We start from the raw sequence: 22,458 nt of genomic DNA on the forward strand, positions 1-22,458 counted from the left end.
GCGTGCGTATCTGCGGAAGGAACATGAGACGTTTGCACCCAAGCCTGCTGCGTCATTCCTGAGGAGGCCACTACAGAAGGAGGAAGCGGGGTGGCAGGAGTTGAGCTCTGCACCCTGTAATCCAGAACTGGTTAATTAAGTGGAGGGAGGTCCCCGCAGATGCGATGTGGAAGTGCCCCGTGTAAAGGAGCCAGTGACAACCTGGCTTGCTTGCACTGAGATGTGAAAATTGATAAATCATCTAACGCAGCTTACATGCCATGGAGGACCAGGTGTCGTCACAAGATGTTGTCAGGAAAAACAAGGACGGGGAAGCTCCCACTTCTCAAGGCTTCTGAGCATGCACCTGCGTTTTTGAGTGCAGTGTGTGGCGTTCTAGTGGGATAATAGAGCGCGGGGCTCAAGGCCCAGGTTTGCCTCATGTGAGCCAGGTGGCATTTGAGCCAGTAATTAACACCTACTCTGAACACCGACTGTTACGCCTTGTTTATTCAATTGGTAGCTATTTATTGGGAACCTCAGTTTCCACTGTGTGAACATAGATATAGCACTTACGTCATGTGATTAGTGGGAATTTTTTGTGTTAATGTACATAAGGCTTTCCACACAGTGCCTGGAACAGAACACATGGGAGGCTTGTGAGCAAATGGAAAAGGATGCTTTCCTCAAGGAGAAAAGTCGAGTGTACTAAATTTGGTACTTTGGTAATGTACGGAATTAAATGGGCTAATACATACTCCTTATAACTGAAGAACAGTTTGGGAACTGCACAGATGAAATAGTCACTAAGACTTTTCCAAGTGCAGGGATGATAGCACAGGGTATGTAACACCAGGCTTGTGATGCTCAATGCAGAGTCAGACAGTACCAGGCTCCTTTACGGAACCCAGGCTGCCTGGTACAAACCGCCGTTCTGTGCATTTGTAATACCTTGCCAAAGGGACCAATATTTGAAGACATTTTAAAATTGGTTTTTATTTCCCCTCACGAGTTTAAAAAACTGAGATTTTTAACTGCTGCGAAACCAACTGCTGGCTGTCTGCTTCTGCGTTGGCCTGGGAGCTCCTATAGAGCTGTTTGCAGTGCGCCGCATTCCTCGTGGTTTTCCCAGTGCATTATTAAACTGTCCCAGTGGACAGTTAAAAATGCTTTTTAAACTAACAGAGCAGAAATGGCTACTTTTCACAAGGTGATCTTCTGGTATTTGTTTGTGGGCTAGAACTGGCCCTTTGGAGCTCTGTCTCCCTGTGGTTTTGCATACCTTTCCCCAGGCATTGCTTACTTCCTGCTCAAACACAAAAGGCCTTGGGAAGGTTTTTGGAAATTTAACTCTTTACCCTTTGTTTCCTCTTACCTAAAAGTTATTTGTCTGTTATTTCTAACTACCACCCTCTTCCTTTTTAAAGCAGGTTTAGGGGTCTCCCATTGCAATAGTTGGATTTAGGGCCATGGGATTTAGGCATGGGCTTCACTTCAGAAACCAAGCCCAGGCACCTTCCTGCAGAGCTGGCATGACCATCCACGCAGCTGGTAACAACAGCTGTGAGTCTCTGAGCACAGGAAGGTGCACATTCTTGGAGGCAGAGGTGCTCACCTATTGTAAGACGCACGGGCTTTCTCTGTGAGGGCTGGCCGCTGTAAAAATACAGATCAAAGAGACGCTCCATTTTCCAGTCTGATAAGAGCTGTCTGTTTGTGCAGAAAAGGATGCTGTAATTTCCATTGATGTTGCACAGCCAGACAGGAAATTTAGGAGTCTTCAGCATGCTGCCCACCTGCAAAGGGAGAAGAGAGTGCAGAGAAGTATATAGGTTTTGCCACCTTGAGACAGAGGTTGATGTATCATCATGATCAAAAAGCAGCTCTGAGGCTTATCTGTGCAGTGATTGGATTGAGGGTAAGATTTGACACCAAGGCTTCTTTATAAATGCATTTGCATTTATGAGTCGTATAATGGTGTTGCTGTGTACCTTTTCTCCTAATGGATTGCATTTTTTAAAAAAAGATAGGTGGCCTCATGGAGAGGATAGAGAATTCTGTTTGGTTTTAAATTGAAGTAAATAATAAGTACATTGGAAGTGTAGCAAGGAAGTAATTCGTCTTTGCCGTTGACTAGTGTATTTGTTCCTATTCCCAATGTAGAGCAATATTTCATTTAGCAGGTGTTCGAAGTGGCACCACTAACTGTTTAAACTATAGAAAAAAAGATACTTAGAATTTAGGAAAAAGTTTTTGGGAAATGAGAATAAATACATATACATATATCTACTAGTTAACCGATCAGCCGTGAAGATGTACTTGCAGTATACTGTCTTAATATTTTATACAATATCAAGTTTAGTATTGTAATCAGCTTGTTGTCTACTTTTTCCTGGCAATTGTCACTTTATTCTTGAATTCCCATGGCTCATAAATAAGATTCACAAAGCTACCACTCTGGAGGGCCAGGGAGTGGAAGGGCAGTGGTCTTGCATCGGTAGTCCTTGGAGGTTCATGATAATGTGTACAATCCTTCATTTCTTTCTTTCCATTTTAACTTTTTTTGAGATGGGACCTCCCTATGTTGCTCAGGCAGGCCTCAGAGTCACGATCCTCCTGCCTCAGGCTACCTCGTAGCAGGTATTCACAACTGTGCCTGGCATTACAATGCATTTCTATAAGTGGAGTCTATCATTTTGTTTAAACAGGCAGGAAAACATGTTTAAAAAAAGATTTCACAATTCATTAAAACAATTTTTTTTTCTACTCAAAGAGATAAACACGAAGTGTATGGAAAATCCCATGATTTCTACACGATGCCAAGAACTGCTATTGGACCCTTTGACTTGAAGTTTCTTCCTATCATGAAAGATCCAACACTGCTATTTTGTTTCTTTTCTTCTCAGTCCTTAGAGTTGTACTGTTTGATCAGGAACCAATTCTGTTTCATGGAAAACCTAGTTTTGAAAAATGAACATGTTTTGTGAACCCAAGTATTAAAGGCTAGTAACTTGACATTTTGGTTTCTCAATAATTCTATTCAAATCCCTCTTTTACTTCAGTTTCAGCTCTTTAGTTATGGGGGTGAGTGGGTGAATCAGAGGTGCTTCTGCCTTTAGCTCCATAGACAAATTATATTACAATGCTTGAAAGAAATGACTCAGCCTTAGCAGGTAGTTTTCGAGAAGGTGCAAGCCCAGCACCCAGGCAAGACTTGTTCCTAGTGAGATTGCGTCAGCTTACACTAGAATTAATCCCTCATGGGTGAGGATAGCATGAGCAGCTCATTTATCAAGGGGTCAGGTCTGCCTGCTGGCTGCATGTGAAGTGAAACAGGATGTGCCACTGAAGCAGCCTATGTGTTTAAGTCCCAGACATCCACCTCCCGGTTCCAAATAGCATTGTAACTATTCATCAGCACAAGCTCTTTCTTGGGCCTTCTCCTGATGGCGCCCCTGCACTAAGATTATATGTAACTGAGACACAATGTGCCGGACTTAGAATTATTGAGGTTGGAAAACTTGGATAAACCAAGTAGGATATTGAGCGCTGTTTATAACAAGATGTCATTTCATTTAAACTTCAGGTGAATATTTTGGCCAATTTTTAATTAATGAAAGTTCCTATAAATTAAGTCTGGATAAATGAAATACAATATTCACATATCATATTGTTTCACAGAATATTTGTAAAGTAGGCAAAATTCAGCTGACACTCAGAGTCACACATTCTGCCAGGGGCTGACACCAGACTATTGTTACTTTGTAGGGTAATGCAGAGCCGTCTTTCCAGAACTCAAAGCAAGTGGGAGGAGAGCGAAGTGTTCAAAACACAACCACCTCTCACCCCCAGCAGATCTCACTCTGAGCTGGTGGAATGTCGCTGCCTTGAGAGACTGTAGTGAAGAGGGAAATGTCACGTGTGACTGTCATAGGCCTTTGGGTATTAACTCTAGGAGATAAGCCCAAGGCTATGGCTGAGAACACATCTGGTTTAAAGTGAGTCCTGGAAAAGCAAAGCAAAGCACCCTCTGACTGAATTTAGTCCACTGTCACACTCCTCACTTTTCTTGGCATACCAGATTAGCAATGTGACTGGAATATCTCTTTTAAGAATTATGTATTGCTTTTGGATAGACACAGTTTACCAGCTACCCTCCAAAAGCGGGATTCTAAATATGTTTTATTGGTGAGATTCCACCAATTCTGAATTTGTGCATGTTGCCATGGTAAAAAGGAAATTAAATTGTGATACAGTGGTGCTATAAATAAAATACCTCTCTCCTTGGGTTCACTCATTGTGTAATAAGCCCCGTAGTTTCAGTATTGCGTACAGCAAGCAATCCTTTCATAATGAATATCCTTTAAGTCTACGTGAAATTCGAAGGGCCGGAAGAAGAGCGGACAATTCTATACACCAGAGGGCAGGAACTGAGCCCGTGTTATTCTTTTTTTCAGTACTGTCTAGAACAATGGTACTTAGAACGTGCCTTTGCATAATGAGCTTAATATTGGCAGTCTCAAGGCCCCGGGCTTGTACTTTGAATGGGAGAAAGGCGCTGGAAACATGCATAACTGTTCACGGTCTGGCTCTGATCTCTGCCACCTGGAACAGAGAGTTGATGTAACTACTCTCACCAAGTTTGCAGGAATGTTGTAAAGACAAAATAGACCGCGCTCGCAGGGGGCAACCTCAGTGACTTTGTGGCAGAGTGCAGTAAGTGAAGCTTCATTTCCTATCAGGCTCTCCAAAGGGAAAATGTAAAGAGGGAAGAAGGTACCGTGGGGATGGTGGTACATGCTGCCAGTGCTGCCGTGGGAGTAATTCTGGCAAGACCTAAATGGCTTCAGTCCCTTCTAAAAATCAGAGTTGATTTCTCTTCTCAGTGGCAGGTGTGAAGATAATGTGAACCTCCTAAGGCTTTCCAGATGGTGTTAGACTCAAACTGCTTTATGTTCTCACTTAGGTATTGGAACCTCACACTCAAACCTGTGCCTTCAAATAGAAAAGTAACAGGGAGGCTTCAAAACAGTTCCTCGTCTTGCGGGTAGCTGGCTGTGTCCTGCAGAAACTGTCAGTCTGGTGGGCTCTGGGGGGCTTGCTTATGTCTTCGAATGAAAACTCCATCTTCTTTTTCTTTTAAATCTCACCCACAGGGCTGTGACACTAAGAGTGAAAGAAGTGTGTTTTTGCAGCCTCGGCAGTTTTATTGCAGAGTAAGAAGAGATTGACTTAGGGAAGACAAAAGCAGCCTTGCAGGGTAGGGTTCACCTTGACAGCACAATCTAGCTGTCAGGGGGTGCCTACCACAGGCTTTCTTTTGAATTCAGAAGCCTTCCTTACATTAGGTTTTTATCATCAGTACATACGTATAGTATTGAGCGTTATCACACCCACCCTAGGCAGGCGCTACCAAATACCCAGAAGAGCCTATCTAGAGTTGCCTATCAGCAGGTCCTACACAGAGCCACTGTGCCTCGGAACAGACAGGAAGGCAGTGGCTGCGGAAGGTCTTTAATCCAGCCATATGGAGAACACTGTTCTGGAACCGTGTCACGTTTAATTTCAAGCAAACTTCTGACCTGCGTAGTGCTTCAGTTTTATACTCGACTTTGGATTGTGAAATACTAGATTGACTTCCGGGTCAACGGCGGTCCTATCAGGCAGCTCTTCCGCTTAGCACATCTCTGAGCACCACAGAGTTTGTACTAAGATCGAAAGTTTCACGCACCTGATAGATGTCATCTGCCAAAGCAGGAGCCAAAGGGAAGCAAATGCTTTAGAGAGCGGGTACCCCAAGTACCCACAGTTCACAATCTCACAATTGCTTTAACCTAGAATTCAGTGGGTAAAGTCACTCGTTTGCTAAGCACAACTACCACGCATTCTAAAACCTAGTCATGATTTGCTACCATCTAAATGTTAAGGCTCAACAATCTGTACCTACAACAGACAGTACAGATTGTACAATATAAATGTACATCTATACTAGATCATTACAGAGCTGATGATAGAGCATAATTCCAAGAACTGGTATTTATATATCTATAACTACCAGAAGGTGAGCAAAGATATGACCAGCAGAACACACAGGGGATAGTATATGAGTTTTGAGTGTGGAATGAACTGGGTACACAAGCCAGGCTCCAACACTTACCTAGCTGGTGGCTTTGGACAGGTTCTTACGCCTGTTATGTTTTGCTTTTCTATCTTTAAAATCAATGATCATGCAATAAACTGGATTTAAAGTACCATTGCTTATAACTTTGAGTAGAGTTGAGGATTAAATATAGTATCATTGCAAATGACTGATAGAAAGCCCTGGTGCATAGTAGGTGCTTTGCACACAGTCATATTAGCACTGCAATGAGTGAAAAGGCTTCACATTTATACTTCCTTTAATTACCATCCATTAGGGATGGTGAGAAACAATACACGTATGTACGTGTATAAAATTAAGGATTGTTTTTATCCCTAGAGATGGGGATAGGGATTAAGGATGGCTTTTATCCCCAAATAATGAACTGATGTGGGGAGAATAAAAAAGTGCCTTCAGGTAAAATCAACTTTATATGGATGTGTTTTACATATTTATATGTCTCAGGAGTTCAGGTAAGAAAATTAACTGTCAGCCTATAGTTGTTCTTTAGTATTTTATTTTTCTGAAACCAAAATCCAAGTGTATGACAGAGACAACATAATAAATATCCCCGAGATTTCAAGCCATTAGTGTACAATTTCAGGCAATTTTCACTGAGGGCAGGATTTGTAGGCATGTCCCTGGGGAGAGAACACTGTGTCCGAGAAAGAAGGATGAGAAGTCACATCAGTCATTTTCCAAAAAGCTGGAAGCAATGTAGATTTGATTTCTATGTAGATTTTAAAGCCACAGGCAGTTTCCGTCTCCTGCCCTACTTCCACTTGGTGGGGAAGTCTTTGGATGGGGATCCTGTGGACTGGTACACATCTTTGGATGGGGATCCTGTGGACTGCCCTCTTCCTAGTGGGAAGCGCTTGTTTCTTACCTTGTGTTGTGGCCTCTTGACTGACCCTAAGGTCCTGGAAAAGATCCTCTTTCTTATTACAGGATGTTTTAGACTCAGCAGGTAACTTTCTTTAGAGCATAATTTAGCAGTTTGTTGGTCTGAGCCAATTTGTGTAGCAGAAAATGCGATCCGGGCAGAACAATAAGGCTGGATCCCTGTGAACTCTTGACTCTGGAATGCACTCCCTCTGGTGACATGGTCTCTGTTATAGTCCCTTTACTCAGAGAAACTTAGTAGCTATTTCACAAACACCTGTTCAGTTTTAACTTAAGACAAACCCTGAAGCTTGTCCCCAAAGCCTTGCAAATGTTAAAAAGGAACAAAAACCTGTCAGCCTTTCTGATCCTGATCGAAAGAAGACAAACTCTTTCTCAAGATTCAGCTGAGAAAGAGCGAGTTCCCCAGTTCTGCACACCATGGATTTAATCAGCTCAGCGTAGAGATTTAATTTCCTCTTTTCTTTAGAACAATGATTCTCAACCACTTAGTAAATAATCTTTAACAATGTGGGATGCTGTGTGACAGCACAAGCCCCACACTCATGAAGCTGGCACTGTTCCAGGGGATGACCAGGTGCTGATCATATTCAAAGTTCTCCAGGTGAGCTTAGAGTGCAGCCAAGCAGCCATCACTGCCTCCCAGCACGTGTCACCTACAGCCTTCCATGGCAATCAGTGTATGTTCACGTCTGGCCCAGGCACGGCTCCTCTTTATATTTGGACACAAGACTCTCAGTTAGGTGCCGGGTGAATGTAGCTGAATAATGCGCTATAGTGTTACTCCTTGTTATTGTCAATCATCAAGTCTTTTATGTGCATAGACTGTTTGGCTGTCTAAAGGGCTCCAGCCTTCATAATTTTGTTTATTCTTTGCATCAGTCCTATGGTTGCAGGGCAGGTGCACGCAGACAAAGAAACAGGCTCGGAGAAGGAAGCTGATCCACTCTTGGAGTGGTAGGGCAAAGCCTCCAACCAAATCTGCTGATTTCTAAACTACGATTGTTTCCCATATGCTGAAAGAATCCCCTTCCCTGCACACCAGATTTCCAAATGTGGGATGTGTGCCCACTGGTGGCACAGGGAATAAATTTTTAAAAGCAATGTTTATTCACTTACTGTGTATTATGATGAAAAGTAGTTAGCACAGCAAGCACATGGCTTATATTACTGCTGTAGAAAAGGTTAGGTCCAAATTTTAAACATGAATTGTTTTTTTAAAAATAGCAAGCAAATAGCATAGCAGAGGTGGTACAAAGACATGCTGAAGTTTGTGAAGTATTTAATAATGTTGTGAAAGAGCTTTGGGGTAATAGACAAAGCACTAAAATCATTGTCATTTTGCACCTCCACCCCTTGAAACTTGGTTTAGGGTGTTCCTCCATGTAGCTCCAGATGGAATGTCGCCATATTACTGGGTTCTGAGAAATACAGAACACTAGGCCACGTATGGTTGAAAGAAAAGAAAAATATGTAAAATGAAATCTATAAATCTCTGATTTCTGGCTACATTTTCTTCTTTATTATAATTATGGAATTCTAAAATGATTTCCCAAATTTTCTGCAAAATAGTGATTAGGGAGTTTTTAACAAGAGCCAATCCATTTTCTCTCCAGTAGTACTCAGAGCACAGCTATTCATATTCATAGGATGGACTCTGCATCTATTAAATGCAGCAGAGGTCAGGTAGTCATTGACATGTAATGGTATTTGTGTTAAATGTGAAAGGCGGGCTTCAACAGAGTAGAATGGGGAATTTATATACAGAAGAGATTTCTGAAGAAATTGACTGCTGGGTGATGTGATTCGATAATCTCAGTTTATCTGTCACTTCTTGTTTGTTTTTGTATGATGAACATAGATTATGAACTCAAGAAACAATAAGGACACATTTATGTATTTATTTTTTGCAGTACCTGGGATTAAACCCAGGACCTCCAGCATACTAGGCAAGCTCTCTACCACTGAGCTATGTCCCCATTCCTCTTCATTTTTTTTCATTTTCAAGGCAGGATGTTTTTGCAGATGGGAAGGGGACTAAGATGGAAAGGAGGGAGAGTGGAGGAGAAGAGAAGGTAAAAAATATTAAGATGTGCTGTGTACACGTACAACTCCCCATGATGAATGTAATCATTATGTACTGCAAATGTGTACTAATAAAAATTAAAAACATTTTTAAGAAGACATTCTTGCTAAGTTGTTCAGGTTGTGACTGAACTTGTGATCCTCCTGCCTCAGCCTTCCTAGTATCTGGAATTACAAGCATGTGCTATCATGCCTAGCTAATAAGAAAACATTTAAAACACTACCCAAAATTCATTAATTCTGCTGGAGTAGGGCACAATTATCTCAATGCCATTAGATGCATCTATATGAGATGCTGATTTTATGAATAACACATAATTGCTGGACATTTTAGAAGGAGAAAAGACAGATGCAGTTGTGGATATGAAGGTAGCTTGTGAACTGTGAGGCCCTATTCACGCACAGGATATTTTGAGGTCAAACTAGGAGAGCTAAAGGATCGCACAGGTGCTGAGCAGTGGCCTTTTTTGCTGGTGGTGGTTGGAGGTTGGGCTTAGGAGGCACCATATAGTGAATTCTGTCCTACCTGGTTTCAAAGCCACTCCAGAGCAATGCGGCTTTCCAAGAATGGACCTTGCTTTCCCTGGGCTCTGGGTGAAAAGTTTTGTGAGCGTACCGCAGAGCGGCTTTGCTTTGTGGTTTGGGGTACTTGCTCTGATCACCCTCCTATTTGTTTTCCCAGGATCACATCTCAGTTCTCTGGTTGTGCTTTTCAACAGCACATTTTACTTTCTGGTCGTCAGAAGTTGTAAATCTCCTGAGCTGAAAATATGTTTGACAGAAGTTTTCTAAGTGGGGCCTTCTTTTTTCAGTATTCTTTTAAAAAGCTTTCAGTGCTATGTAGAATATATGCATTAATTTGCATAAATAAAAGATTTGGAGGACACCCATCAGCTGATGGTATTTATTTCTGAGAAGGGAGTCTGAAGTGGCCTGGGGATGAAAGGGAACTTTCCTTTTATCTATTTCAGATACTGTTTTAAAAAATATTCCTACACATTATTTGTATTACCTAAACTCTATACACATTAGGAAAATTAAATATGAAGCAAATACACTTGGATATTTCCATTTAGCCACTGAATGTGGATGAGGGGTATGTGAGTGTCAGTGTGTGTGAGTGTGTGTGAGTGTGTAATGGGTTAGCGGTACGCAGGAAGGCAGTAAGTAAAGTAGCAGGCTCAGATTTGGATTGCCTTAGTATAGACTTTAAAAATGTCAGAAGTGCTGACATTCTGGTGGGGTAGTTGAGAACCAGAGCACACTCACCTGTGAGAGACTGTTGTCCTCAGAGTTGTCCTGCCCCCACTGCAAATAGCCAACATCACTGCGGGTCAGGACGCCGTGTAATCTCTCCTGGGACGTTCCCTTCTCACAGCCATTGAAGACATTTGGACTTGCTCTTCCAGTTAGAATCAGGTTCAGAACTGCCTAGATGGCGTATTTTACAAATATTTACCTTTGAGGTAGCAATGAACAAGGACTTGTTTTCTTTTTTAAAATCATTAAAATGATCATTTTTTACCAAAAAGAATGAAACCACACAAGACATAATTCTGGAAAAACACATATAAACGCTTGTAGAGTTAAAACAATAGTTGATTGACTTTTTTTTAACTTACCCTGGAACTCCCCCTCTGATCTGGTTGCTGTTTCTCCCTTGACAGTTCTTTTAAACACTGGTTTCCCTTGTGATTTAAGCAGAGAGCTAAGATACTTCTGTAGCTCTTCTCTTTCATATATTAGGGATGCCTGGTGAATTTTATCAGAATATTTTCTAACGTTTTGAGAATATCAAGAATATGGGACTCTCAGAAGTAAATGAGAGGGGGCCAGGGATATAGTTCAGTGGCACAGCTCCTGCCTTGAAAGTGTAAGGTCATGAGTTTGATTCCCAGTACCACCAAAAAAACAAAAAAACAAAAAAAACCCAAAAAACAAACAAACAAAACCCCCAAAACTCAAGAAGTAAATAAGAGAGGACCATAATAAAAACTGGGGGGTAGATTCCGACAACTCAAAGTATCATCTTAAAGTATCTTCTTAAAGTATCTTCTTAATCTTTCAGAGATAACTTGACAGTCTTTGCTGAAGGAGTGAATATACTTACATAGAAAATAATCCTAATTCAGATTCTACAATAGACAGGCAAAGTCTTCCCTCTCACCTGCCTGCAGAGGAAGCCCCCAGCATGTGGCCGTAACAGATGGGTGGTGGTGACATCCAAGTCCTTCTGAAGCCTGCAGAATGGGAGAAGCCAGGAGCATCCATTTAGAGAAGCAGGAAAGAGGGCTCACGCAGTCACTGTGCCTCACACATACTTTGTACGTTTCTACAAGGGCTCGGCTGCGGAAGTGATGGGGAAGCTACGGATGCCCGTGGGGGACACATGTGATAAATAGTAAGGGAAGAGATGCAGACGTCTCACACTCTAGAATCCCTGCATGGGCTTAGGGGAGTGGTAAGCTCACTAGGGAAGCTGTTGGCTGTGCGAGGCAGGGACCCTGTGCTCAGGGTGGTAACAGATAAGAATGGATAAGAATGCTGGCCCAGGGCAGAGGTGAACGACTGTTCCCTGGGAAAACACCAGAGTGTCTGTTGAGCCCATTTCTTGGCTGTGGAAGAGCGGGTGCCGAAGTCCTATCCTTGAGTGTACAAGATCCAGGTGGAATGTGGCTTTCATTACACCCAGAGGAGGCGCTGGGTATGGATATGGAAGCTGTATATGCTCTTTTTATCAGTATATGTTTGAGTCATAATAATTACATTCATCTTGGAGAACTGGCACGTATTCACATCACACCTTAATCATGTTTACTTCTCCTCTCCCCAGCCTCCCAGCTCTTCTCACCCCCTGACTGCCTTGCCATCTCCTGTATAGGTTTTTGACTGAATCTATTCATAGGACTGGGGGTCATGTTCTGTGAATAACACTAAGAACTTAGATCAAGATTGGTACATGCCTTGGTGGTGCGACTCAGGGCTGTGTTTCCCAAAGTATGGCATGCTTTAGATGGCATAGACACGATCATTTATGAATTTTAATGGTGACATTTTTATTTTAAGTGCATTTGATCTTTTATTTATTAATGTTTAGGAAGAGATTAATGTACAGAATATTAATGTTCAGGAACAGGTTGATACTTAAATGTGTGTTGATTTAAAGAAAATTGTTGAGCAAATAACACAGACCGTAAAAATATGAGAGTTATACGTAAAAGACAAGTACCAGGAGCACTGCTTTCGGGCCTGTCACTCCTCTTCCTGGCAGCCTTCTGCCTCCACTCTGACTCTCATAGGGTTGCCTTTCTTTCAGGGCCCAGAAGAAAGTCCATTCTGAAGACCCTGTCTGCGGAGACCCCTTGTCCTTTGGAATCCTCTGAGACTCACTGTCTTTACTCCTCTTTGGCAGGTCAGGCCACCTGGGACTTGCCCAGTCTTTCTAAATGTATATTTTGTCTTTCCCAAACTGGAAAGTTTGAGAGGGGTAATTAGAGCCACAGCTTCTCTTATTTGTATTTCCTAGAGTGCCAAGAACAGGACTTTCCACATAATAGCAACGCAATAAATATTTGAGGATATATTTTATTGTGGGTCTAAATAATAAAATTTATTTATTTGACTATGGATATCCACTTGCCCATCTATATGGCTAAACCACCTACAGAACAAGACATGTCAACAGATAAACATCTTCAAAACAAACAAACAAACAAACAAACAAACAACCTGACAGATGAGAATGTTTTTCAGCCCAAGAGTGCATCATTTATGCGATCACAGTCCTGTAGGAAATACCTAAACAAACGTTTGTAGATTTTACCTCTCAAATGTTCTGGAGAAGATTAGGCTGTAAAGAAATAGGATGACACCACGGCTTCCTTCCTCTTTAAACTGTTAAGGAAACAAAAAAAAGCACTTTTGTTTAAGAGCAATGCATGCGTGGATATTGTTGGGTATGAATTCCAAGGTTCACAGCCTGGGAGAAGTCCTCACCCCACCCAGCTACTGAGAGGATGGGTGTCTCTCTGCCTCCCTAGATCATTTTTTTCCACTCTCCAGGGCACCCTTCTTCCTTGCTTCATGCTTACCAATCATTCTCTTAGTCTTCAACTTCAACACTAAGTGCGGGTAGCCTGGATAGAGTATAAGGGACAGGAAGTGGGCTTCTATTGCCATTGCTTGCTGCTTCCTCACTGATTTGCTGCCTTCCTGCCTTCTGCTCACCATGAACAATTTATCCTCTGCAATTCCCCTCCACCATGTCAGCCTGCCTCAGAGCAAGCCAGTTATGGACTGACATCTCTACAAATTGTGAGCCAAAATAAACTTTTCCCCCTCTAACTTTGAGTGTTGCATGTTTTGTCTAAGCAACAAGGAAAAGTAACTAAGACAAGGAGGCTCTATGGAATATTAGTTTCTGGGCCTTCTCCAGCTTCTAGACCCATCCTTATCCCTTGGCTCGTAGCTCCCCATAGCCTAACCTTTTCTCCCTCTGCCTTTCTCATCACATCTCCTTCTCTAGTTTTCTTGCCACCTTCCCTCCCTTATAAGGATCTCTATGATTAATCAGGTCCACCTTTAAATCCAGAGTAATTTCTCCATTTCAAGATACCACCTACAAAATCCCTCTTCCCAGGTAGGAATCATACCCACAGGTTTCTGGGTATGATTAGGATGGGAATCACTTAGGCTACAAAATTTATCTAATGGGTGTAGCTGCCTTCTACCTGTCAGCTGATTGAGGACATGTACGAATATGGGCCCAAGGCGGCCAGATGGAAAAAGTCCCATCCAGTATTTTATGTGGAATTTTCTTATTGTTCCTGACATTCACTGATTCAAATATTAATAAACACAGTGCTGTGTAAACTAATGCTATAAATCATATATAGCAGTTTAGTGTATTAGTGTCTTGCAATTGTGATAACAATTGCAAGAAATCTGAATGATTTAAAACAATTGGAATTTATTCTTTTAAGTGGTGGAGGCTAGAAGTCTGGAATTAAGGTTTCAGAGTGGGGTATGCTCTCTCTGCAGACCCTAGGGAAGACCCTTCCTGCATCTTCCTAGCTTCTTCTGATGGCAGGAAATCCTTGGTATTCCTTGGCTTGTAGATGCATCCCTTCAATGTCTACCTTGATTTTCCCATGGTATTCTTTCTGTCTATTTTTATCCAAGTTTTTCCTTTTATAAAGATACCAATTATTGGATATTGGTATCAGTGTGACTTTACCTTAACTTGCCTACATCTGTAAAGGCCCTATTTTCAAAGAAAGTCACACTCCCAGGTGCTGGAGGTTAGGACTTCAATATACATTTTTGAGGGGACACAATTCAACTGGTGACATTAGATCTGCTTCCCACATGTATCCCTCAGACCTCTAGCTTGAGATCTCTGCCTGAATTGGATGGGGACACAGGACAGATGCATTTTGATGGTGAATGGGGTTTGACTGAAAGCTGCTGATCACAACATGCATCCCCAGCTAGGGGTGATGCTCCTGAGAGGAATATGTATACCACCAAGTTACTCCTTACTCCGCAAATGGAGCTAAACTTTCCCTGAGGAGGCAAAAGTAGTGGGCACCTTGGGTTGGCTTGATACAGATGGCTCTTATGCCAGCCTACCTGCAATGCAGAGCGCACCTCTGTTTAGGAACATTATTACTTATTCCAGCTGTACACAATCTTTGGATAAGCCCGAGTAGCTCCAGCTCTGATCCTCTCATCTCAGCTACGGCTACCCTTAAGAATACCTTGCAGGTGTCGGTGTCCTTCCCGCTGAATCAGACCCTGCCAGGTTTCAATGGAGGAAATGGAAGATGGGGAAAGGTTTATCTCTTTTTTGCTGAAAGGGTCATTTCCTAAATGGATCCTTTATATATGCATAATTCCATTAAATGTCCTGTACTCACAACAAAGAGTCCTTGAGCAGGTTTCTATCTTAACATTTCATGTAAAGCATTTAAAATCCTTTATAAAGGTTTCATTAGTTTCATATTGTTGCTAAAACAAATTAGTGTAAATCTAATTGCTTAAGTAGGGATTGGAGGTGTAGCTCAGTAATAGATCGATATATCATGAAAAGTATTTAGTACGTGTGAGACCTGAGGTTCTGGGTTCAATTTCTAGCCCAAAAACAAAACCCAGAAAAAAGACATTTAAAAAAACTTAAATAATATACATGGCATTATCTTATCGTTATAGAGGTTAAAAGCCCCAAACAGGTCATGCGGAGCTAAAACTGAGATGCCAGCCAGACAGCAGTCTTTCTAGAGACCGTAGGGAAGAATGTGTTTCCTTGTTCTTTCTGCACAAGGAAGAAGGGCCCTCCCCACCTTCCATGGTTTACGCCCCCTTCTCGCATCTTCAAATCCAGCAATGGCAGACACTTCTCACAGCACATCCCCCTGACTTCCTTCTCTGCCTTTCCCTTCCATAGTGTAGGATCCTTCTGATTATATTGGGCCCATCTGGATAATTCAGCTCATCCCCCTATTGTAAAGTCATCTGATTAGCAGCCTAATTCCCCTTTGCCATGTCATGTGGCATGTTCATAGTTCTTGGGTAGGGTGTGGACGTCTTTGGGGGTACCATTCTTCTACCTGTCACACAAGTTAACAACAGACTAGGAGAAGGTAGGGGAGGTAAGCCTGAGAAAAACTTGTGTCCCCAGGATCACACAGCTGGAATGTGGCTGAGAACTCATGCCCAAGTGTTCTGCCTCCACAGCCCTTAAAAGCAATGAAGCAGTGAGTTCCACTGATCACACTTCCCATTTCCATATACTCTAAGGTTGTATGGCTTCATCATTATCCTGCTAATTATCCTTTACTTTCACAGGTAGGTTTCTATTCTTCAAAAAATCAGCTTTCATTTCTTTTCCTGCAGATGAGTCTTTTAAAAGCACCTTCCATTTATGACCATTACTGCCTGCTACTTTGTCCCCTCCCTACCCTGGAGTGGGAAAGAATCAGTGTGGTGTAGACGCTGTATGGAAAGTGCTATTAGAAGAGGTGAAACGGGACCAATCTTTTCAGGCCAGAAATCATTCACCTGAAGTCAGTGTGAATGGTCTTTCTGGCAGCTTAGACAAGGGCTTCCGTTTTCTACCATTTTTGTTTTTTATCCATGAGATGAGGCAAGACTGATTTAAGATTTTCACTTCCCACAAAAGAAATCCTGCTATGTGCCCTCTAAAGTATTATTCTCTGGGGTTGATTAGCCAACGAAAAAAAGGCATTTGTAAGTGGGTCTCTGTGTGACTGGCCTCTTTCTAGGTTGTTGGGAGGGAGAGGCAGGCTTCTTTTTCTCTTGTTCTGCCCTTTCTTAGCCCTCAAAATGACCTGGTTTTCTTAACAAGCATCATTAGAAATACACTTTCTACAAGAAAGAAGATTCCTGTAAGAGCAGTTCAGCATAAAGGAATTATCTCAACATTTAAACACTTACACATTGTAAATGATCATAGATGAATTTCTCAGTGGCTTCTCTCTCTGAAAATTCAAACAGCTGGAGCTATAAATCAGGAATAGAGATAAAAATGAAAAGGAAGATGAAAGGTACTTCTAAGAGATGTCAACTCACTGTTATTACCTCAAGGGAGTTTTTTGTTTCATTACAAATTCACACTGATAAAAACTGACATATTATCTTACACAAGGCCATGTAAAACATACATGGTAAAATTGGGTGGCTATTGGCATCACTTTTATAGCCTTCAGTTTTAAGTCACTGTGATGTCTTAAGCCATGAAACCATAAACAGATTTTTTTCCCTGATAGGCAGAGTTTAGCTGTCTTTAAGACAGTTGATATGGAAATGCAGTGTGTGTTGACAGATGTGGGATATCCTTGATCATGGTGATTTCTGGAAGGAGAAAGTCACACTGGGGCTGTCCACTTTGGCTGTGCGCATCACAGCCCTCGGTACTTGCCTGTTGGGAAGAGGTCTCTGGCCACAGCAGGTACTTTCCAGAGCATCAGTGGGGCGCTACCTCCATTTCCACGTGTACAGTCAGGTTGCATTTGCTCTTCATCTGCAGGGTGGGTAGGAGTCCACTTACCTGTTCAGTGAAATCATCCCTGGAGTGATCAGGAGTTGAGGCGCTGTAAATGTCCTCAGCGACAAGACAGATGGTGGCCTTCTGAGCTGCTCCGGCATTCCACAGGATGCCAGCTAGTGCCACTGCCAGGGCTTGCTCCTGCTCAGGCTTGCTCAGCTCACACAAACTGCAATGCAGGAGGCGGGGTCGGGGGAGCAGTGAAATGAACAGCTAGGTGTTGGGGCCTCCAATTTTATGTTTGCCTCTGAACACAGTTGGTGTCTATTTGGTTCCTTCAACCTGCCAGTGAGAGTGTCATTGGAGGGCCTGGTCCCCCTCGCCTTAACTGCCACCGAAGCCCTCATGGCAGGGAATAGTTTGTCTTAGTGATCTTGGCCCGTCCCATCCTGTGCCATCTCTCCCCAGCTAGTGGCAGTGCTGTCCTCTGAAATGCACTCCAGCAGGGATCAGCTTGAGCGCTGTTACCCGTTGACAGGCCCTTTTTGGGGCTGGGGACATAGCTCAATGGTACAGTGCCTGCCTGGCAAGCACAAGGTCCTGAGTTTGATCCCTGGTACCATAAAACAAAACAAAGTGTCCTTTTCAAGCTCAACCCTAAATTATCCCTGCAGTTTTACCTCTCAGATATTCATCTTTTAAACCCTCTTCCCAGGAGGATCCCAGAACCTTCTCCCCATCCATGCCTTCCTCACGTGCTTGTGCCCTTAGCATTCACTCTCTCCATTTCACCTAACCACAGCCTACACATCACACTAGGTCTATGTCAGATCACACCCACCCAGCACTCACCACACCCACTACTAAGTATTTCCCTGTGTCACCTCACTTAATTGGCACAATAATCCCCCCAGGTAATACTATTACTACTTCTATTTTAAAGGCTAGAAGAGGAAGACCCAGAGAGGTGAAGTAGTTTACCCTCGGTCATTCATCTTTAAACTGAGAGCGCAGTGACCTGAGCTCGGGCCTTCTGGGCCTGAATCTGAACTGTTACTCTGTGCTCAGGGCTCTGAGTCCCTCCAGCCTCCCTTATTTGGTGCCGGGAATCTAACTTAGGACCTTGCGCTTGCCAGGCAGGTGTTTATGCCACTGAGCTATATCCTTGGTCCTGGTCTCATGTGTTTGTAAGGTGATTGGATCACGGGGCACCACACTCATCAGTGGATTCACCCATTAATGAGTTCAATAAATAATATGCTCAGGAGGTGGAGCTGGTTGGAGGTGAGTCACTGGATGTGGGACCCAGAGGGTGCATTTTTGTCCCAGGCTCCTCCCTTCTCTCTCTGCTTCCTGGCTGCCATGGGAAGAGCAGCCGTGCTGTGCTGAGCCCTTCTGCCATGTTGTTTCTTTTTTTTTTTTTTTTTTTTTTTGGTTTTTCTCCGGTACCGGGAACTGAACTCACGACCTTGCGCTTGCCAGGCAGGCGCTTTGCCGCTGAGCTAAATCCCCAGCCCCTGCCATGTTGTTTCTGCCTTGGAGCCAGCCAACTTTGGACTGAACCCACTGGAAGCTGTAAGCCAAATAACTTTTCCTCTCTTAAGTTGTGGGTGTTGGATATATTGTCCCAGGGACGGAAAAGTGACTGAACCCTCACTGTCCCACAGGTGTCTCCTGAGGGCACTTCCTTAACAAATCACTGGCTTAAAGAATTCCCACTGCTTCTGCCAAACCTGGCAATTCATGATCTTAGAATATATTGCACATTTAGTTCTTGTTTTGGGTGATAACTTATCTTGCCTGAGGGCAGATACACACCTTTTACTGATTTATATTTCCTGTAATATCTAGCACAGGGCTCTGCTCATGATAGAGGATTTTTAACGGCTAATAATAAGGTAAATTTGAGTAAGTTTCATCTGATTTCTAAAAATGAGGTGACTATCAGACATTGTCCCTTGGTCTGGTTAAATAGGACAGACCCCTCATTTGGGGGTTTCTTCTCACCTCTTTTGCTCCCTCCTACAATTGTGAGATTAAAGCTCTGATCAGATATAGACAAATGATCCCACCTGAGATCTGCTGCTTCATTTCGGTCTGTGTGAAACTGTCAACCTTATTCCTGCAGCTGAACACTGAGAGTGACTCCTGGAGAGCGCTCAGCAGTGACACCAGGCAGCCCCTTGGGGGAAAACAGCCCTTTCTGTCTAAAGAGACAGATTTCCTTCCTGACACAACCTGCAGTTCTCAGTTGTGATTATTTAGCATACAAAGTTTCTTGTGAAATAGGCTAGTCTTCTAAGTACTCTTACCTGTGAAAGTTACAGTCTTTTCCTTTTCTGGTAAATAACAAATGTTTGATGATGAATCCTTGCACAGCCATCTGAATGCTCTGGGCACCTCCCTGAAATGGAGAAGGGCGAGGGAGCGGAGGGTGAAGGCTGGGAGCTGTGATCTACAATTGTAGTGGAGCTACTGCCAACAACATGGCCAAAGAAACCTCTTGCAAATGGGTATCACTACTTATTCTCTTCTGCAGGCCTTTTCCTCCTGCCATCCCCAGGGCTGCTGGCTGTGGCTGGGTGCTACTGCCAGGCTCGATGTGGAGCCACAGCCTCTCTGTGCAGCCTTCAGAGCAGTGCGTGGGGATTTATGTCTCCCTCCATTCTTTCGTTACCATGCCCCAGTTGCACATCAGACTTTTCAGTTTGCGGGAGATACGGAGCTAGTCAGCTGGCCCTTGGAATTCAGGTGTGACTAGTGACTGACGGTATGATTTACTCATATTGCAAACAAGCCAGAAACAAGTTTTTAGATTTTCTTTTGCCTTCGGTGATGCATAGGGGTTGGAGAGAAGGTATAGGAAAAGTAGAATTTGGAAGAGAATGGGGAGAGCAAGGAATTGGGAGCTTTGTGATAATCCAGACAATACGCCATAACTTTAGTCTTCTATAGTTTAATTTGTAAATTATCCATGTATTTCTATATACAATCTATAGTATAGTCATATGGATGTAAATGAGAAGGAAACACAGGTAAGGAAGATGATCTTAGGAATTTTGAAAAAGCACGCACTGGCTTTACCTTTTCTACTTCCAAAGTGGAAGCCAGGTCTGAAAAAGGATCACGAAACTTGAAATGAGCCTTCCTCCAGTCACAGCTGAAGATGTGGGTGGTATTTCCAAAGAGGCTCTGTTGAAGCTTCTGAAAAAAAGGGAAATACCTGATTTAACCAAAGATAATCCTGCCTAGACATAGGATCACAGAGGTAGGCCTTGCTCCCTGCTACACGCAGAACTGTATATTACTGTAGTCCCCAGCTTTAACTGGATAAAGTCCTGCACAAAATATTCACATCATGTTCGCTTCGGTCCACTGCATCTGATTTTGTCCCCGACTCACACCTTCCACTGCTGACCATCTGCCTTGTGGCCCTTCCCGGGCTGCTGCTCCATTCCCAGGCCTCTTGTCTTCATAACCATGACTCTACAGCCTCCACTTTTTGGCTTTTTTCTCTGGACAGGACCTCATGTTTTTAGACAAGTGCAATGCTGATTTCAGTGATATTAAACAAGTATTCTTGCTTCAGGGTCTTTGATCTTTTCCTGAATGCTCTGTAGCATGCTGAGATCTGAGAGGATTTTTTTTGAAACTCCGAGAAAAATAGGAACAAGTCTTTATAAGTCAAACTCATGAAGAGAAATAAAGTCCATTTATAATGGAAGACTTAGCAATCATTTAGCATGTGCTGGGCCCTGCGTGAAATATAGGTGTAGTAAAAGTTCAACACCCTGAAGCTGTACACAGGCCCAAATGTGCGAAGTTCCACAATATAATAAAAACACCATGAGAAAGAGGGAGGAGCGAGAACTTCAGCTGATTCACTCAGGAAGTCTATGAGGAAGAGGCAGCATTTGAACTAGACCGGTAAGTGGCTTCTAGCACACACTGAGCATTTCCTATACACTAGGCACTACATAAATTTAATTCTGTGAAATAGGTACTATTACTGTATTCCTTTTATCCAGATAAGTGAACTAAACCCAGAGAACATATAGGTCACACAGCTTGTAGAAACGGCTGGGATTTACACCCATTCTCCTGACACTTTCCTACTTTGGTCCTGTAAGTGTCATCTTTATGTTTTCTACCACTTTTGTGTGATAGAAAACCCAGTCACTACTTGGTATCTTGTAATTTGAAAGGAATACTTTGTAAGACTTCCATACGTGAAGATCAAAATCACTTTCTGTGCATAATTTAAAAAATACAATAAAAATCAAACAGTGTTACAAATTATGGCTAGAAACTGTTGCCTGTGAAAGTTCTGACTGAGCCCTGCCCTACTTATGATTTAAACGGGGAAAGGAAGGTAAGCAGTATTAAAAAGGTCTGAGTGCACGGCCTTTACAGAGTCTTTCTCCCTGGCCTGCCAGAGCGGAGAAAGGGACTTCCTCTCTAGGTGACTAGGCCATCTGCAATCTGTTGCTTCATGCCACATCCCTAAAAGCACCACTGCCAGCAGGGCACACACTCTGACACAGATCACATCACAGCCTATGCTTACAACAGTGGCGGGACAGAGGGGACGGTGAAGACAGAGGGGACCGGTGAGACAGGGCCTGGACAGAGAGGAGGTTCTGCGCACGCGCATACACACAACAGTGTTCGAGGTCCTGGGAATTTAGTGTGACTGGAGTGGTGTGTGTGTGTGTGTGTGTATGTGTGTGTGTCCCAGGGGCAGCAAGTAGGGTGGACACTGGGAATGGAACCTATCTATGGCCTGATCCAAGAAGCCAGCTCCATTCCTCACTGATCACAGAGCGTGGACAAACCGTTAGATCTATCTGACTGCTTATGCAGGTCTGCAGAAGGCCCTTTGTGGTCCACATCATGGCTGTTACTGGAACAGGAGTATGGGAAAGAGCTTAGGGAGCCACAGGCGAGGTGCAGGTGTAGCATCATCACCCGTTAAAAACACAGCCTGTCTACCTGGGCATATGGTATGCGGATTGGAGGAAAGTCCCAGCACAGAGGGAAAAGCATCAGAGACCGGCAGAAATAAGGGCAGAAAGGCCGTGTGTAGATGTGAACCATCAGGGCTGTTGAGACTCAGAACTCTTAGGATTCAAATCCAAGTAAAAATTTCTGCAAGTCAAACTGGACTCCTGCTGCTGTAGCTAGCCGCCGCCTGCAGACAGTGGCACCTCCCAGCGGCACCTATGGGAGGCGGGAGCCAGGGGTCCCAGGCCTCCACAGCCAGCCGGCGGCCAGAATGGCGAGGATGGCCCCTGTTACCTGCATATAAAATCTAATTTATAATAAGATCAGCTGACACGTGTTCATG

At 43.2% G+C, this 22,458-nt stretch overlaps 1 protein-coding gene across 1 annotated transcript; it reads right to left on the bottom strand.

Moving 5' to 3' along the window:
- Positions 1-1,193: 1,193 nt before the first annotated feature.
- Positions 1,194-20,593, bottom strand: LOC102027471 (protein FAM188B2). Its single transcript, XM_013518585.1, has 9 exons — positions 20,516-20,593; positions 20,196-20,315; positions 19,424-19,515; positions 17,175-17,340; positions 16,562-16,627; positions 12,930-13,000; positions 11,274-11,346; positions 10,376-10,537; positions 1,194-1,775 (listed from the first exon to the last, which is right to left on the bottom strand). Exons 1-9 carry the CDS (start codon positions 20,591-20,593, stop codon positions 1,401-1,403), a joined length of 1,203 nt encoding a protein of 400 aa, XP_013374039.1. The 3' UTR covers positions 1,194-1,400.
- Between the last annotated feature and the right edge of the window lie 1,865 nt (positions 20,594-22,458).

Source organism: Chinchilla lanigera, unplaced genomic scaffold (assembly GCF_000276665.1).
Source record: "Chinchilla lanigera isolate Chin_1 unplaced genomic scaffold, ChiLan1.0 scaffold00047, whole genome shotgun sequence".
In the NCBI taxonomy this organism is placed as follows: Eukaryota; Metazoa; Chordata; class Mammalia; order Rodentia; family Chinchillidae; genus Chinchilla; species Chinchilla lanigera.